The 18565-nt window shown below is 42.5% G+C and overlaps 1 protein-coding gene across 2 annotated transcripts in view; it reads left to right on the forward strand.

Moving 5' to 3' along the window:
* The window catches only part of PRORP (protein only RNase P catalytic subunit), a 126720-nt gene that overhangs the window by 7093 nt on the left and 101062 nt on the right, over nucleotides 1-18565 (forward strand). For both annotated transcript variants that reach the window (XM_029598955.1, XM_029598956.1), the window contains exon 3: nucleotides 3534-3666. In XM_029598955.1, the coding sequence (XP_029454815.1) occupies nucleotides 3534-3666 (133 nt within the window). The remainder of the gene's footprint in view (nucleotides 1-3533; nucleotides 3667-18565) is intronic.

Here is an 18565-nt window from a genome sequence, read left to right on the forward strand (position 1 = left end):
GTCATGTTGAGTGGCTGGCAGTGGGGACATATCCTTGGCAGTGTGGATAGGAATGAATGGACAAACTGGATAGACCGCTTGGTTTTTTTCTGCAGCCATCTACTCTGTTGTTTTATTATTAATGCTGCAATAGTTTATGACTTCTCTTTGAGACTTGGGTTTCAGTTTTCTCATTACCTGTGGAAATGAAAGGAAAGACTTGAATAATTGGTAAATAATGTCTTATTGTTAATAGCATGGCTGATCATGTAGCAGATCCAGATTCTGACAGTACAGCTGACTGCATAATTACTTAAAGGGGAATTGTAACCAAAATATCACACAGGGCCCAACATCGCTGATGATCTGCTGTCCAGTGTTACGAACGTGCCCAGCGAGCCCTGGGAAGGGCGTAGAGGCGCGATCGCTTGCTCGTGGGAGAGAGTGAGCCCTTGGGCCCCAAGGTGGCTCAGGGAGGAGCCCCAAGACACACCCCGAGGGAGGTGAGCAAGTACAGGCATGGGCGGAGCAAGAACACAGGAGGAGGACGAAGTGGGTCAACCCTCTGCTGAGCCAACATGTACTAGTGAGGACAGACGGAAGCAGAGGGCTGGAAACTATGAGGCAAGGTACCGGAGTAGGAGATTCCGGATCCGAGAGAGTAAAAGAGTCAGAGTACATAGGGGGACAAGGACTCCTGGAACTTGGGCGAGAAGAGGACTCCTGGACTGGACGAGACAAGACTCTTGAAGACAAGGGAGAGTGCTGTCCCTCAGGGCGCCCTAAACAGCCCAGCATGTACTGGTCACGGACCACCCTGTCCCGCTGTGCACCCTACACAACCTGGAAGGCTAGTCACGGACCACGCAGAGAGCGGGACATGCACAAAATGGAGAACAGGGTCCAGGCAGCGCTTGGAAGAAGTCCAGCCGGAGAGGATTCCAGTCCCCTGAAGACGGACATCGAGTGAGATGGATTTACTCCTAAGAAGGTCGACTGGGGACGAAGTCCGGGGGATGGCAAGGCTGCTGGCGGATTCTTCTGGATCAAGATAAGGAGGGAAAGATGAGGGTACGCAAGAGAGGATGCCTCAAGCGCAGGACATCTGGATCTCAGAACGAGAAGACAACTGGACGTCTGGAACAACGGTCACGGGAAGAGTGGACTACTGGATGAGTAGAGATCAGAGGGTCGTAGAGAAGAGGACGACGGACATCAAGACGAAGGACGTCTGGATCTCTTGGACAAGAGGACAACTGGACATCTGGGCAGCAGGAACGTCTGAGACATCTAGATACGGATGAGGACCCCAAAGGCTTACGGAAAGGGAAGCCAAGGGCCAGAACATACCACGAGGGCAATCCAACGAGGAAAGAGACCTGGAGCGTCGGATGGAGACATCAGGAACACAAAGACATGGCACATGAAGTCTTCCGGACAGGAGCAGCAAGATGGACCACGATGGAAGCAGTGGAAGTCCATGGAATCTGGAGAGGTGTAACTCCATCCGAAGGCCCTGAGGAACTGAAGCAGGGCCTTTATATAGGGCAGGACCAGGAAGAGCCCTGAACACGTCATTTGGAGGGCACAGGAGTACTTCCTGTCTCTGGCCCTTTAAGAAGAGGAGAGAGGCGTGCGCCCGCGCCTAGAGGGAGCCCCGAAGGCAGGTGGGCAGAGCCGAGGCCTGCAGCGGCGTCCTGCCACATGGAGAAGGGGGGAGCAGTCGGGAGGCAGCTCCTGCTGCCGAAGAGGCTTCCGGTGGCGGCATTAGGGCTGCGAAGGAGGAAGAGTCGGCAGCGCGGCTCCAGCCGCGCAGGAAGGAAGAGATTGGCGGCATCTCCAGGCCGCGAAGATGAGAGGAAGCACCACTCGGTGGTGGTCTGGGCCACAATGAAGACAGCAGCGCTGGGCCCGGCAGAGGAGGAAAGGTGAGGGCCTGTCCACGGAATGGGGTCCGTGGGCAGAGTCGTAACATCCAGAATATGGAGAAGTCTTTCTCCCTTCCCTTTAGAAGCGGTCTTTATTAAGCCCCATGTCAGAGAAGTGTATCTATTTCCTGACTTCTGGAGTGACTGGGATGTTTGTTCTGGCTTGGGGGCCGGCAGAACCACAAGTCCTTACATACAGTGAGCAAATCCAGGACTTTTAATACTGGCTGTGTCCAATTCTAGCAAAAGCTTATAGCATGGAAATTCCTCCCTGTCCTTCCATCTCCTTTTTCTTGCCATATCTTTCATGTTATTTGTGGTATATATATATATATATATATATACCACAAAAAACCCCCTAAAAAAGGGGAAGGAAAAAAGTACCTAATTTAGCTTATAATATTTGATACCATCAATGGTTCAAGTTAAAAATTCTTATTTATTGAAAAAAACATTTTTTATAAAAGTATTTTGTTTACATACAATTCAAAATACTCATACATAAATGTAATATAGAAAATACACAATTCCTACATCTAAAAACCACTTTTCATCCCTCAACGATAACTAATCTCACACTATCACTTATCCTAGTCACCCTTTGTACTTAAGCACAGTAACAACTCATCACCCAATAGCTATACCTTTTCATGTATAAATCATTTCCATCAATAAGTACATGAAAAATAAAATACTTCATATGGCATTCATCCACTTATCTATTATTTAATAATACAGTACATTACTGAAAAAAGAACTGTTATGCCCAACCATGATTTTCCATCTCTGAATATCACACTGTATTTTTTGATGGCATAACCTGAAACTCGCTTGCCCCTGTCCGTTTCCCACTGTGTTAAATGAAGGCGTGTTCACATATTTTTTTTCATATCCCAACAAGGGATATTTCTATATGTACAGGCGCACACCACATATAGGAGTGGAGGAGTATCCTAATAGTTAAGGCAGCAGGCTGAGAGCCAGGGTTCAAATCTCACTTCTCTCACTGCGACCTTAGGGAAGTCATTTCACCTTCGGTTGCCGCAGGTATAAATTTAGTTTGTAAGTCCTATGGAGACAGAGAAATACCTACAGTACCTGACTGTGATTTGCCTTGAGTTATCAATGAAAAGACATGAGCAATATATATGTATATTATTCTTTGGTCAGAAAATGTGTGTGTATGTATAGAATATATATATATATTTTTTTCTGACCAAAGAATAATTTCTGCCATACTCTAGCAAACAAATCCTGAATTTTTTAAATAATTTTAACAATTTTTTATTCTGGACCTTCCTGGGAAATTCCCTAGAATTTACATAACTAAATCCTACATCTGCACATATTTGATGTTTACAACAATCCCAGCACACTTGACTTGGCCCTTCATCCTTCTCAGAAAGATACGCTGGGAGCCAGCTGTAATTGGGTTTTAAGAATTGTGTACTTTGCATGATCGCTTCTTGACCTTTTGGCTAAGACCCAAGTATAGAGTCTGAGCTGAGGGCAGTCCCTTTTTAGCCTTTTTTGGCTGAGATTTTCTGATATGAGGGTGGGGAGATGAGCAGAAAGGTTTTTATGTTGCCTCCTTAATAAGAAGACTTTGCTGGATTACTTTTGCAGTGGTCGGTGTCAGAGGTGTAGGCAGTCTCTGGAGTCGATACACCTGAACCAGGAGGAATATGACAATCTGAAAGACGTTATCCTGAATGATGTGATCCAGGGCACAGACACATTCAGGAAGACCACTCCTGAGGTAAGCCCCACAGGACCTCAGCTTAGCCCAGCTCGCATGCAGGATCCTGGGCCTGACCTTGTCTTTTTACCTCATTTCATTGCTTTTTTTTGTAGCTCAGCTTTCATCCTGTTTTCAGATTGTAACATGAGTTGAAAGTAATTGATGACAGGGGAAGTGACTAAACATTTCATCCGCATGTTTACATAAAACCCTGTACTTTGCAAAGTAGCTTGGAGAACGTAGTCCATAAGGGAGGGCTTCCTAAACTGGGTTGGGACCCCCAAGTGGGATCACAATTGGCAGCACTCTTCAGGCACCAGGAACAGCAGCATTAGTGGTGGAAGTCAGCGTGGGGCCTGCAAGCCGGCATACACTCACAGGCCCTGCAGGGGCTCTGCCCATGCATACGTTTCTGTGGTAACAAGAAACCCTGCACAAACTGGGATCAGGGCTGCTGCAGGCCTCGTGAGCTTATACTAGCCCACATGTCCCTTCCTGCTGTTGCTTACAGATCACTGTCAGGCTTGGGACTAGCCAAGAGGGGAGGAGAGGGCTGAGTATATATGGGTCACCGCTCCTCTCTTCTTACCTACCACTGAACCTACATAAGAAAATGTTGCCTCTGTCATCAGTCTGCCCTCTCTTACTACCAGTTGTCATCCACCTTTGGCCCAGAGCCTCAAGGAAAATGTTCTGCTGGCCTGACCAGGAGGATGTGTAGAGGATGGGCTACTTGAAGGGAGAGATGAGATACAGCAAGGATTTGAGGGTTGGATCGGGTGGAGCAGGATTGGCTGTGGAGGGTGAGAGAGGGAGGAATGATAGAAAATCAACTGGTGGATCTAAGAGGAGGTTGGAGGTGAGAAGGGATTACATTTATTTATTTATTTATTTGAAGGGTTTTATATACCGTTATTCGGTAAAGCCATCATAACGGTTTACATAGTGAACAATTTTTATCATGGAAGTTTTGAGATATAACATAGTGAACAATTACAGGAATAAACATAACATAACAAGTTTAGGAAGTAATATAAGGTTGGATGAGGAGGGAAGTATGTTAGATTGTAAATTATAGTTGTGAGTTCATTTGAGAGTTGGTATGAGCAGATGATTGGGGGTCCGTGAAGAATTTACGAAACAGTAAAGTTTTTAGGTCTTTTTTGAAGGTTTTTATGTTGTGTTGAGTTCTCAGGTCTTCAGGTAGAATGTTCCAAAGATTGGGGGAGGCGATGGAGAAGGCTCTCTCTCTTGTTGTTAGATGAGCATCTTTGATGGTGGGGATTAATAAGTAGTTTGAGTTATTGGAGCATAGGTTTCTTGAGGAGTTTGAAGAGTTAAGTTAAGGGTGTTTAGCCCTTGATGTTCATTGTTAAGAGTTTTGTGGATGATAGTCATGGATTTGTATGCGATCCTTGCAGTAATAGGGAGCCAGTGAAGAGAGGACAATATGGGCGTAATATGGTCATTTCTTTTTGTTCCAGTTAGGACTCTAGCAGCCGAGTTCTGAAGTATTTGGAGTGGTTTGAGGGATGAGAAGGGTATTCCTATTAGTAGGGAGTTACAGTAGTCGAAGGTGGAGAAGATAAGTAGTTGAAGGACGGTTCTGAAATCATCAGTGTTGAGGAATGGTTTCAAATGTCTTAGGGTTAGGAGTCTGTGGTATCCTTCTTTGGTTTTATTTGATATGTGGTTCTTAAACGACAGATCTTTGTCAATGATAATTCCAAGGTTCCTGGTGTGGGTGGTAGGAATTATAGATGTCATATGTTTGTCTGGAATTATTAGGGGTGGAGGAGCTGGATTCTGTTTTTTGTCCATTAGAATAATTTCGGTTTTGTCAAAATTGATTATGAGTTTCAGGGAATTTAGAAGATGTTTGATTGAAATCAGTAGATCTGAGGTTTTCCTGTAGGTGTCTTCAATTGATTTTTTTATGGGGATCAGAAGCTGTATGTCATCAGCATATAGAAGTGTGTTATTTTGTTTTTTTGGAGTAGTTGGCAGATGGGGAGAAGGTATATGTTGAAAAGGGTGGCGGGGAATGTGAGAAAAGGGTTAGAAGGGAGGAGGTGAGGCTGGGAGTTGAGAGGGAACGGGGATCGGGTGAGAGGGAGGAGATAAGATCAATTGGGGGTTATAATAAGGGCTTTGGGTGAGAGAGGATCAGCTGGGGACAAGTGGAAAGGGCTGGAGGAGATGGGTTGAGAGAGGAGGTGGAGGCCCGCTGAAGGGGGGGTGGAGTTGAGAGGGGATCAACTGAAGTACAAGGGAAGGTGAGAAGGAGTGATTGTTTGGAGAGGGACTGCACCCTTGCTAATTTCTGATGGTTATCCTATGGGGTCATGTGAATTTTCAAGTGATAAAATGGGGTCACATTGGCTTAAAGTTTGGGAAGCTCTGCCATAAGGTAAGGTTCATCGCTGGCACTGAGATGTCTGGGACACAATGCTGTAGTTCCGAAGAAGTCTTTAAGATGTCTCAGTTTTATGTTCATGTGGCTTTGCTATGGGGGCTGAGGTATTTTTGCATTTTCCTGTCATCTATGGAGAGGAAATGAGGGTAGGTTGGAAGTCCACTTTGCCAGGCAGTGGGCAGACCAGGTTCTCCTAATCATTCGCCCCCCCCCTCCCCCGCTATCAGAGAGAATATTAGGCTGATGATGAAGCTGCTGCCCCCACAGTGCGCTCTGCCTGGTGATGTCTGTGTCTTTAGCAGCAACACTGTTTTACAATTTAAGATGTTTTAGAGCATCGGATGTAATCACTTATATTGGCTGAACAAGAAATACGCTTCCTGGTTTTGTGCTTTTCGGTTCTCTTGCTTTTCTGTCTGTATTTTCAACATTTTTTTTTCAGTATTTTATTTTTTACTTTGACTCAAAATCTGTACTTCTCCACGTTTCTTTCTTTGATGTGGATATTTGTGCATGAGACCCAATGTATTTGCTTTCTTACAATAAAAGAATTTTGCTGCGGCTTTACAATTTTGTTTATTTTTTGGTTGCACAATTTCTTCCTGCTTCTTTGAGCTTCTGGCTCCGTAGGAATCAGACTCTACTGGGCTATATCTCCATGAGCTTGTACTATATTTGCAACTTAGCCCAGCCAGTGCAGTCATGGTCCTTGGTTGCTGTGGAACCCAGTAAACGTGAATCCCGAGTCTGGCCACTAGGTGTCACCATTGTGCAATGGCTGAGACTCCAGGATCCAAAGCTGGTGTGGCAGCACTTCACTCAATAGGGGTGTGTGTGTGTGTGTGCGCAATTGTGGTATCTCTTCATACAGGATCCCTCTGCACATCTCTATATTCTGACGGTAGCACAGGTGGCATATCAAACACCTCTATATTTTGTTTAAAGTAATAGCCACAGTCAGTTCACTGCGTAGCCAGAATCCCTTGATAAAGCTTATTCAGTATAAGGTCGGTCTTTTTTCTTCATCAGAATATCATGACTTTATACACAATGCACTGACTTGACCAAATTCGCCACAGGCATGGCAGAGACAAGGTACAGACAGCAGTGGCCTCTGTAGACTGCAGTATTTGGGGGAGAGAAGTGGGGGCAAATTAGGTATGGATGGGGGACAAGCCAAAGTTAATAGGGAGTGGAGACGATGAGCGGTATACAAAATGGGATAAACCAAAAAGATAAATAGTATAGCGCTATAAAAGTTCATGGAACCTTATCTTGGATGAGTCAATAATTGGAACTTGAGAATTAATTAAATCAGCATATCCATCATTTAGTAACAATTATTGACTCATCCAAGATAAGGTTCCATGAACTTTTATAGCGCTATACTGTTTATCTTTGTGGACAAGCCAAAGTGACATTTGCACATATCACCCCCACCCCCATATCATGGTTACCCCTCCCCAAAACAGAAAGACCCCCATCAAATACAGAATAAGAGGAGAAGAGTCAAAGCCCTATGCTGTTTTACCCCTGCAAGTGGGCTCTTTATTATCCTTATTGCCCACCCTTTATGTGGGTAAAAGTACCTGCATCTGTCATGAACACAGGAACGTTTAGCCATGTGGGTTTGGAAGTGTTCCTGGGGCAGGGCTTGCCTTGAAAAAGTCCCTGTACAAAAAGCCGCTGCAGCTGTGTGTGGGTACATTTCCATAGGCAGCAATCATAGTAAAACTACCCACACAGTTTTGATTTGATTATTCTGGCAAACCCCATAGGTAAAAGCTACCCACAGGGTTTGCCAAAATGCAGGTAGTTGGATTAGCTACTCCTAAGGGACCACAACCTGGAAATAGAAACATGCAGATAAAAACTGAAATGGAAATCCCAAGAAGACTGACTCTGAATGCAGTGCACTACTGGAGAAAATGGAACCCAATGCATTTCCTCCTATACTGGGCACAATGAAAAGACAGCAGAAATATATATTCCCAAATTTGTCATATTCCATTTACTAAACTCAAAGTAAAATGTTTTTCTTCCTTTGTTATCCAGACTTTTTTTTTTTCCCCCCAATTGGATTTATACCCCAGGCTGTCCGAAGGCCTACGAATAGCTGGTAGCTCCCGTCAACCAAAGTCGCAATCAGTCTTGGGGGGAGGGGGAGGGTCCCCTCTTCAGTGATGAACGCTCATCCCTTTCTGACAGGGCCTCACAGGAGTGGCCACTGGAGAGCCTGCTTTTACTAACAGTGACGATGATATGCTGGCGTCCCCACAATCCATCCCCTTGCACACGGACAAAGTAGCTGCCCATAGGCAATTGCCTACTCTATTGGGAAGTCCGCCCCCGGATAGTCCCATTATCTCTCTTCTGTTTTCCTCTTGTATGTCTTCTTCTGACTTGTTTTTAACGGTATCCTTTGCATTTCTTCTCCTGTCTTTTTCATTTTCGCCGCCCCCACACGCACTTCCTGAGTTAAAATGTGCATTCGGCTTCTGACGAACGCAAACTTTGCAGTCAACATGCTTTTTTTTTTTTTTTAAACTCCTTATCATTAGTATAGCATTATCTTACTGCATCCGGAATTAAAATCAGTTTTAATCTGTGCGTTAAAAGTGTGCGCTGAAAAGCAGTGCACGGTTTCTTAACACTCAGATTATATTGTACCAGCCTGAGAGTGCTGGAGCCCACCTGCTACAATAAAACACTGCCCAGAATGCAACCCAATCTGGCCACTAGATGGCGCAAAATCCACTGGCTGAGATCCTCCTACAAAGACCTGATCCACCTCCTTTGGCGTATCCTCTCAGTACTAGCGTCACGCCTCAGACCAGCAGCTTCCCTCTTTGTTGGCCCTTTTGATGCTTTTATCGGCCCCCTTTTCCTTTTTTGACCTAGCATGCATTATTTCTTGTATTGTCGCTCATTTTTGGAGTAAATGAGCACCATAGCCCCCCCTTTCCAAAACTGCCCTCTCCCATCCCCCATTCCATCTGTTCATGCTGTATTGTGCTTTACTTTGTATCTGCCTAGGCTTCTCATTAATATTGCAGTATTCCAAGTTACTTTAGGTTACTATTGTGGAAGTTGCTAAATTGATGGACCTTACAAAATCTTTAAGCAGATATCCTCAGGAGTGTTGCTAAAATCAGGATCTTAAGCTTTTATTTGTTTTAATTTTCAAATGCTGTTTTCAAGGGACACAGTTCTGGCTGGAGAGTTGGTGCTCTGGCAGGAATCAGTGAAAATTCATTTGGATAGGGCCAGATGGAATAAGCGGTTTCCCCCATAATCCCAAAATGGGAAAAACCCTTTTGTAAATTTACGTGCATTGGACTATGTGACCAGTGCAAATAGTGGGCTTAGTTGTATGTACCTCGCTTTTATTTTAACTTGGCAGTTTTGAAACCCGAGTCCTGTCCTGACACACTAGGCCTGCGAATTGTATTCGTCCCTTATTTTGCTGTACCTGGATGTGCTGGAGGCTCCAGTAGCAGATGTAGAGATTGCGTTTTACCCCTTTTTACGGCGCATCCCAGGCCTTCCTCAGAATAATCCTGTACCCAAGGCCTGTGATCTCTTGCAGGAGCACGGGGCTTGATTCCACAGAAAGGGTTAGCAAAATAAGGCGGCATCAATTTTTCAATTCTGTTGCAAATCTGTGGCACGTTGACATATTATTGATATGTCTAGAAATGCAAAACATATTGAAGATTTTCAAGCTTCAGCTATTTTCATTTAACAAAAAAAAAAAGTTTTCCAATCTTTGTGTGCCTAGTTTTCTTTTTTCATTTAGTTTTCTTTCTTAAGTTTCTTCTACTTTCTCTTCTGTCTCCTCTCTTTCCTCCCTGCAGTCGTTCTCTCTGCTCCTCTTGCCTGTCTGTGTGCTTCATCCTCTTCACACGTTTTTCTTCTTTTCCTTTCTCCTGTTTGCTTCATCCTTCTCCATCTTTTTTCCTATCTCTGTCCCTCCAGTTCAGTATCATCCCTACCTTCCCCCCTTCAGTTTATCATCTTCTCTTTCCTAGCTCCACTTCTGCTGCCTTGCACCATGTGGCTGCTTACTGTGACCTGCAAGGTGCCCGGGAACAGGGAGACAGCAGTAGCCTGAAGCTGCAGTGGGAGTGGACCGTGGTCTGGAGCTGCTGGAAAGGAGAAGTGTCCCACAGCTGCAGCAGCTGAGAAGCAGGAGGAAGAGGTGACCTGGAGCAGTAGCAGATGGGAGGGAGAGACAGTCTGGTGGTGCAGCCAGTGGCAGGAGCAGGCAACTCAGAGCTGGCTTGCTGTACGGAAAGGAAAGGGGAGAGAGATGGCCTGGAGCAGAAATGCCGTGCGGAAGAGAGAGGTGGTCTGGTGAGACAGAGCAAAGAGAATATAGCAGAAGGAAGCAAAGGAAGGTCACTAGTTATTTGGCCATGATTCTGCGACCCTTTCTGTAGAATCATGACAACGTGGGGACTCTGCCGATTACCTATACATACTCGTAGCTCAGAAAACATTTGTAGCCATATTCCTATTATTATTCTCAATCCATTTAATGTAGATAGCACAAGGAACTGTTCCTACCTAAAATCTCATACACCATCCATAACCCAGGGCCCTCCTCTCCAGCAGCAGCAGCTCAGGATATATTTTATAGTATGGGTGAGAAATTCAGCAGCAAAGGTTCTGAGATTCTGCAGAATATTTGCATAAAGATTTTTATCAAGTTTTTAAATAGTTTCCTTTTGAAAATCAAATGAAGAGATTCAAGATGGCTGCTGCCTGAATGGTTGTATAGGGCATCTCTGTTTTCCTCAGTAACCTCTCTTCTGAATTATTTGGCTTTTATGGCTGAGAGGAAAGAGAAGGGGAGTTCACTTTTTGACTGAGACGCACCATTTGTTTATCCTCTCCTTTTCTGTGAAGATGAGCTCTCTGGGTCTTGCAGCTTTCCAGCCCCCACACACTGTTCACCTGGTCCCCAGTCCCAAATTGTTACAGCCTTCAGAGCACTTAAGACAAAAAAACTCCTTGTCTTCTTCTGACTCACTCAGGTTTCTCGTTGGGAGACCTTGTGAGCAACTACCACTTCCCCCTGCCTTCCCCCTCCCCAGGATTTGGCGGTGGAGCAGCAGCTTCTCCTTTCTGAGTCTAATGAAGAGCTAGCTGTGGCCGCAGAGGCGTTCCCCAAGATAGGGAAGATGGTGTGGGAGAGGAAGGAAGGAGTACACCTGAGGTGGTGGTGGTGGTGTATACGTGTCCCGGTGTTTGCAAGTTGTGGCAGAGAGATCAGGGACAACCCTGTCACCGGCACTCCTGCTCGTAGCTGGGCGATTGCACGTGGAGTGACAGGGAATGGCTGCAGGTGTGGGGGCTGTGGAGCAGTCGGCCACTGGAGTGTTTTCCTTTATCGCCGCTGTTCCCCTTGAATGCATGCACATTGTTTCTTTGGGGGCATGGACCCGGTGGGTGAGTCGGAAGTCAGTGAAACGCTGACAAACACTTTGGATTACTCTTTGGTTTAAGCTAGTGAGCGAACTTTAATTTTGGAAGAAAATAAGAAATATTCTATGGACTCTTTATCCCATGGAAAAACTCTGGATACATTATTGCATGCTTTTTTCCAGAGTGGAAGCTCTAATGATTGCAAAAATTGAGCTGCAACATGGCACGGTGGTGAAATTTAAAGAACAGATGTTCAGTGCAAAGAGATTGTGAACAAATTTATGAGTAAAGTAATAAAGTGGTATTTGCTTCCAGCCACCCATTCAAAACAATCTCTGTATTAAAGATCTTTTTTTTAAATATATATAAAACCAATTAATCATTTGAGTGAAAAACAGTATGTTCATCTAATGCACTGCAATCATGCAGAAAGGAATTGCGTAATAATAATTCAAAGTGATCTTTATCTAATCATCACATAATCATAAAGCAAAGTCTTACCTTTTTTATTATGAATACTAAAAACTATATTTTAAACTCTATTTTTTTAAATCATTCCCACCCATTCCAAACTACAATGTTTACTGCAAATTTTCCCTGTTTCCAAAAACACTGTAATTATTCCCATTCCTGATATGCAACAAATGGTATTGAACACTACACTGTTCCCAACTCACTGTTTCTGACAAAGCAACCCTTGTTTCACCACTGATATGGCTTTCTCGGGGAACTTTTAATTATTTACATTCAAATACTTATCTGATAGCATTCAGAATGCAATCATGTTGTCCTTTTCTCTCTCACTAGATAAGAGGTCAGTTTATCATATGTGCAATCTAAAATATGAACATTTTAAAACAAAAGTTAAAGTCCATTTTCTAAATAATCATTTGGCCCATTAAATAAATAACTTAGTTATTTTCATAGTCAAAAAATCATTTGCCCATCTCTTTATGAGCCCTGTCAAGTTTTCAAATAATATATATACTCTGTATTAAAAGTTTGCACAAAACAATTGAGATTTACTTAAACATAATCTAATAAACTCACTGAACTGCATTTGCATTCCTTCTTCTAAAATGCTCTCAAAAGTGCGCATGGCAAATGGAGACTACAATTAAATGCAACCTCATGTCCCATGACTCGTGCACTGATAACTATCTCATCGTTATTAATGCTGTCACTATTCATCTTAGCTCCTTTTTCGTAGTAATTACCACTCCAAAATCAAGAACTCATAAAAAAGAATTCCATTCAATCTCCTGATTTAAACCAAAGGATTTAAAGAATGCCGCACATAAAGATATATCACTCTTCTCATCCTACTGGTACCCAAGAGATGTCCCCACAACATTTAAGAGTAATCTGACATACTATAAAAAACTTTAGATCTTCCTATGTGTGTTTATGGGATATCAAATTTTGTACTGAAGGGGCTTGATGCTTTAATGTCCTTATACAACTTTTGTGTTTCAATATATGATATTTAATCTTGTGCTTAGCTTGCCTAATATATAAGTTATTACATGGGTAAACAATTGAATATACCACTTTGGTGTGTGTTGCAATTGAAGTGACCAGGAATCTTATGAGGTCTTTTTAAGGAAGGATGACTACATTCCTTCAAACATAATATATACAGACACAGAACAATTGCCATATCTATATTGACCTATATCCAAGTCATTCTCAATAACTGTTGGCAATGTAGAACAAGCTAAACGATCCCTTAGATTCCTAGCTTTTTTCACTGCAAACATAGGGGCATAAATATCTCAAGATCTTGCAATACCTGCCAGTGCTTTAAAATAATCTGTTTAATGACTACAGAACGATTTGAATATGTATAGTACACACCAAATGCAACACGGAGTTCTTCTCAGATGTACATAACAAGTTATCCCTATTAGTTTATAATGTGCATTTATATGCTCTTTTAATTACTACTGGAGAGTAACTGCAATCAAAAAACGTCTCTGCCCTTTCCCGCACTCATTGTTTAAATTCTCTCCCCATCGTAGTACAAAGCCTTCATAAATGTAATAATTGTCCCACAGGGATATTATCGTGGATGAGAGTGAAAGTTAGTGTGATGAAACAAAGTATTGACGTTAGTCGATTTCTTATATATGGAGGTACATAAGCCAGCAGATGTCTTATAAATCATGATGTCCAAAAAAGGAATGTGTTCATGATATTGTATAGTAAACTGTAGATTCACATCTAAGGCATTAATCCAGACAAAAGTCTGTAACATGTCCAGAGTGTCAGATCATATCTAGAAAATATCTTCCAAAAGGTATTAATAATAGGTTAAAATACAGATGAATAAATGTGCTGTTGCTCAAAGGAATTTACATTTAAACAGGAAATGGATGGGGCCATAGAAGACGTCATCACTATTCCTTTAATCTCTTGAAAATAATAATTTCCAAACCAAAAATAATTTTTTGCTAATATCAGTGAATTAATTGACCAATCAAAGCTCTTTGTTGGTCTGTGTAACCCTGCTTAATGTTTTCTCAACAATAGACATGGCCAAGTTTTGAGGTATATTTGTGTAGAGGGCAGTAATATCCGTCGTTACTAATATCCATGATGACTATAAATTCGTAATTTGTTGTAATAATTAGATGTGAAGAATCCCAGATATATTTGACCTAATATGAAATACTGTAGGCTGTAGGAAACTGTCAACATAATTGGATAATAGATCCAATATCGAACCGATTCAAGAAACTATAAGACGGTCAGGCAGTGCAGTTAGAGATTTGTGAATTTTTGGAACCTTATAAAAACTTGGTCCCATCAGATATTTTTGATATAAGAAATCATATTCTTTAATAGTGATGCATTTTTAACATAAACTTTCTTGTAATACATCCTGAATCTCCATTTGGTTGAAATGGATCCTCACTCAATTTTACGTAAAAAAGATTGTCTTCCAATTGATGCATAGCCTCCGCAGTTTATCATTCTGTAACCATAACTACTATCCTCTGCCCTTATCTACAGGTTTTGTTATGATGGACTTATCACTATACAAACTAGTTATAGCTCCCCATTCATCAGCAGTCAAATTTGGATTTAATATAGCGATGTTGGCATTCCATATTATCTTAATCCCTCAATATCAAACTCTCAAACGCAGCAGTCAACGGATCTGGTGGTTCCAGTAGCATCCATTTTGATATACAAACAAACTTTAATCATTGTATCTCTGAAATACTTGTGCCAAAAAGTGAGTGACTTTTAATCTCCTGAAGAATTTAAATAAATCAACATGACCCTCAAAAGAATCATAAGAAGACGTAGGTATGAATGGCAACCCTTTGTTTAATACCACTACTTCCGATGACATATGCTGGCAAGATAAATTATATACCAAAATTGAGTTGGAATTAAATTCTGGGTCATTCCTTCATTCTGACAGGTTGATTGAGTGGTCATAAAAAGTGTGTCACCCAAACTCTCATCAGAAAGACTGTCATATTATTATATATCAAAAGAAACTTTCTTCTTACCCCGATTTTGATTGTTTCTAATAGAAATGGGTAACGCAGTCTCTTTGTCGGACGATTCACTCGAGGAGGAACTGAACGTATTACTTTTCCTCATTGTAACCCCATCCCTGGGTACGGGCTGCTACCCAATGGGACCATAAAAGATTTTAAAGTCTCTTTGGAGCTGGCTAACTCTTAAAACACAATCTCTTTCCACCAGGGTGTGAATCCTTTATTGGTTGGGGGTGGGGGGGAAGGTTATCCTTTCAGGGCCCAGAGTGCTAAGGATGACTTTATTTTTAATTCTTTGACCCTGGGAGAGGGGTAAACCTTTTTCCTTCTGGCCACTGTGGTCTGCATTGCCCAGTGAAACACTGGAGGCTTCTTTGTGTGGATCCAAAATAAAAGTCTTTACTGAGGTGAATCAGAATTGGTAAATGATACAATTAACAGAGTCCTCGGAACCACAGTGGCTTTTAATTACAGCTTCTCCTCTCAATCTGTGCACAGGTATCAAACACCCTCCAGGGCTTAGATGAGTGGTATCCCCAGGTGGGCAAGGTATTCCTTGTTGAAAAAGAAGGAAGCCCCTTTCACGACTGGCAAAAACTAACAAAACTATCACTGCACAAAGAGTCCAGCCCTCTCTTTCTCCAGGGGGGTGAAGGCTCCAGATGGGGGACCTCACAGCTCTCAGGCTTGTTTTTACTCGAGGTTCGTGGGTATTCTTTGCTGTATCTCATTCTTGTCTTCAGATCCCAGATGGGAGGGATCCCTGTATGAGCAGGCAGCTCCAGATGTATCAGATCCCAGGTAGGAAAGGGGCAAACATCTTCCTTCTGGCCAGCGACCAAAAAATCTTACTTTCCCCAACTCGGATGAACTCCAGAGGATGCTGCGGCGGGTCACCACCCATACCATTGCAGCAGGGCAGGTCTTCTCTACCCAAGACTCCCCAGGCAACACCCTAGGATCTCACACTCACACCCAAAATAACCCAGGACAGCCACCCTGCACCTGTGGAGTGGTTTGCAGGAGTGGAGTCCCAGGCAAGGTGGAGCCCAGGCCTCCCGGTAGGCCAAAATCCATGTCGGATACAAACCTCCAACTTCCTCCAAACGTCTGAACTAATACTGCCCACCCCTCGCCCCGAGCTCTCTGTAGAGAGCTGCTTTATAGTCCACAGAGGGGGGGGGGGGGATGTCCATCCCAGCATCCTCAAAGGAAGAGGCTGCACCGAATGGCGCCTACCCTAACTATTTCCTGTAACTGCACTATCTGAGACAGGATTTTTCCCAGATCTTATACATCATCAACCCACCCTGATTTCTGTTCTTCCACGGAGAAATATATTCTTTAGTATAGCGAGAAGCATTTCTCTGCAGTGTACTCAGTTTAATCTTTTTCACCTTTCCCTTAAACAAATCAAGTTGTTTTTGGAATTCCATTAATTCTATGTCATAATGCAATGCAGGAAAAGGACAACATGACCGCATTTTGAATGTTATCAGATTGCACATATGAAAAGCTTAACCTCTTACGCGATGAGAGAAAAGGACAACATGACCGCATTCGGATTGCAATCAGATAAGTTGTAATTTCCTGTTTGGTATTTGAATGTAAATAATTAAAACTTCCTCCCTGAGAAAGAATTAAAAGTTTCTTATCAGTGGCGAAACAAGGGTAGCCTTGTCGAGAATGGTGAGTCGGGAACGATATAGTGTTTTAAAAAAAAAAAAAGATTATTTATCCGCCTTTTGTTACTTCATCACTTTCTGAACAAGTTTAGTCAAAACATATCTTCTGTGGAATGTGACGTTGTATCTATAAGGGATACCTGTGTTATATTAGAGCAAGCTAATATACCACTTTGCTGTAAACTAGAAAAGGGTGAGAATGTTTTGAAAAAGAAAAACTTGTGTTTTGTAGAGATGTGAATCGGAACTGAAATCCGAACCGATTCTGGTTCCGATTCACATCTCTAGTGTTTAGTGAACTTTGCACATGTGGCAGTTGTCTCAGAACTTGATCTAAGTTACATAAACGAGGTTTTGGAAATCCCTTTGCCTCTTTTGGTTTGCAGTTTTACCTCCTTTGTGCTCTCTGCAATATTTGCCAACTAGAACTGGAGAGAAAATGGAAAAGCTGCAACTGTGGTTAGAGAAAAAAAAAAAATTCGTTCGGAGATCTTGCTGGGGCGGGAGTCCTTAGTTCTTTTACCAGATTCATTGGGTAAGGCAACTTTTGTTGTTAAGGTTATCGTTAGACTCGGACCGTGGCTGGGTCTTCAACCTATTCTTCCCCAGGAGGAATAAACAGTTTTTGGGACAGGTTATAAGAATGTTTCCAGATGTTAGGAGGAAATCACACATTCGAAGGCAGAGTTTTCCATTGAGTTGTAAAGTGCTTGCTGTGGGGGCTGACTTCTATCTTAGTTGCCTGTGGAAATGCAAGGTGTCTGACTAGCAGATGAGTTATATTTCAGAATTTTTGTAGAAGCACCAGCAGGACTGACTGCGTCTGGATTGCCATTAGAAAACTGATTACATGTGTGAGATTTTCTGACTGGTCTGATCACACCTGTAACAACTGTTCAGTGTATAATTTTGGGGCTTCTTTCTATTTTCTTGGAGCTCCCAAATTTTTTTAAATTTTTGGTAGTGTTGAGACACATTCATTTTATGTTTTTACTTGAATTTTCTTTCACTTCCTCTTTTCAGCCTCTGCACCTTGCTGTGCTAGTTTTTCTCCCTCCTTTATGTATTGCATAATCAATTCTCAATCCCAGTACCCCATATAAAATCCTGAGTCCATAAACTATTTCTACCTATAACCAATCCTATAAACCAGTGGTTCTCAACCTTTTTTTGGCCGGGACATACCTGACAGATGGTTCTCACATGTGTGACACACTGAACATGTGACCATCACTGGGCTAAATGTAAACATGCACTCTGCATCCTCAGGAACCCCCTCAACCCCCAGCAATGAGTGCAGAGCAGATCTAGGGCATTACCGTGTACAACTCGCCATACAAAAAAGATATTCTGGTTCTGATGACATCCCAGTAAAAGCAAAACAAACTCCTTTTACTACCAGGCAAAATAGTCTTCCTTATGAAAAGACAGTAATTTAACACTAATGCATATCCTATTGAGAAAACACAACAAATAAGATTGATACAAATGCCTACATGCTAGTAAAATACCACACCTCTGTCACACACCCAGAACTGACCTTCACCAAGTACAGAAAAACCACAAATTATAAATATGGAGATAGAAGCTGGAATGGAAAGCCAAAAAAAGCCACTCTGTATGCAGTGTGAACCTGGAGATATGGAAAGAGAAATATAGCACCTAACAGACTCTCAGGATTTGCAATAATGCACCCAAACTAACCCGCACAAAGTTACACCTGATTATGGAACACACTCAAACAGTAACAACCCAATCTAAGAAATACAATTACTAAACAAGGCCCTAAACACTAATACATTTCCTATTGGGAAAACAGAATAAGCCAAGCTGCTATAGAGCCCTACACAGAAATAATTGTAAAGCTATAC

The sequence above is a fragment of the Rhinatrema bivittatum genome, chromosome 4, assembly GCF_901001135.1.
Source record: "Rhinatrema bivittatum chromosome 4, aRhiBiv1.1, whole genome shotgun sequence".
Lineage (NCBI taxonomy): Eukaryota > Metazoa > Chordata > Amphibia > Gymnophiona > Rhinatrematidae > Rhinatrema > Rhinatrema bivittatum.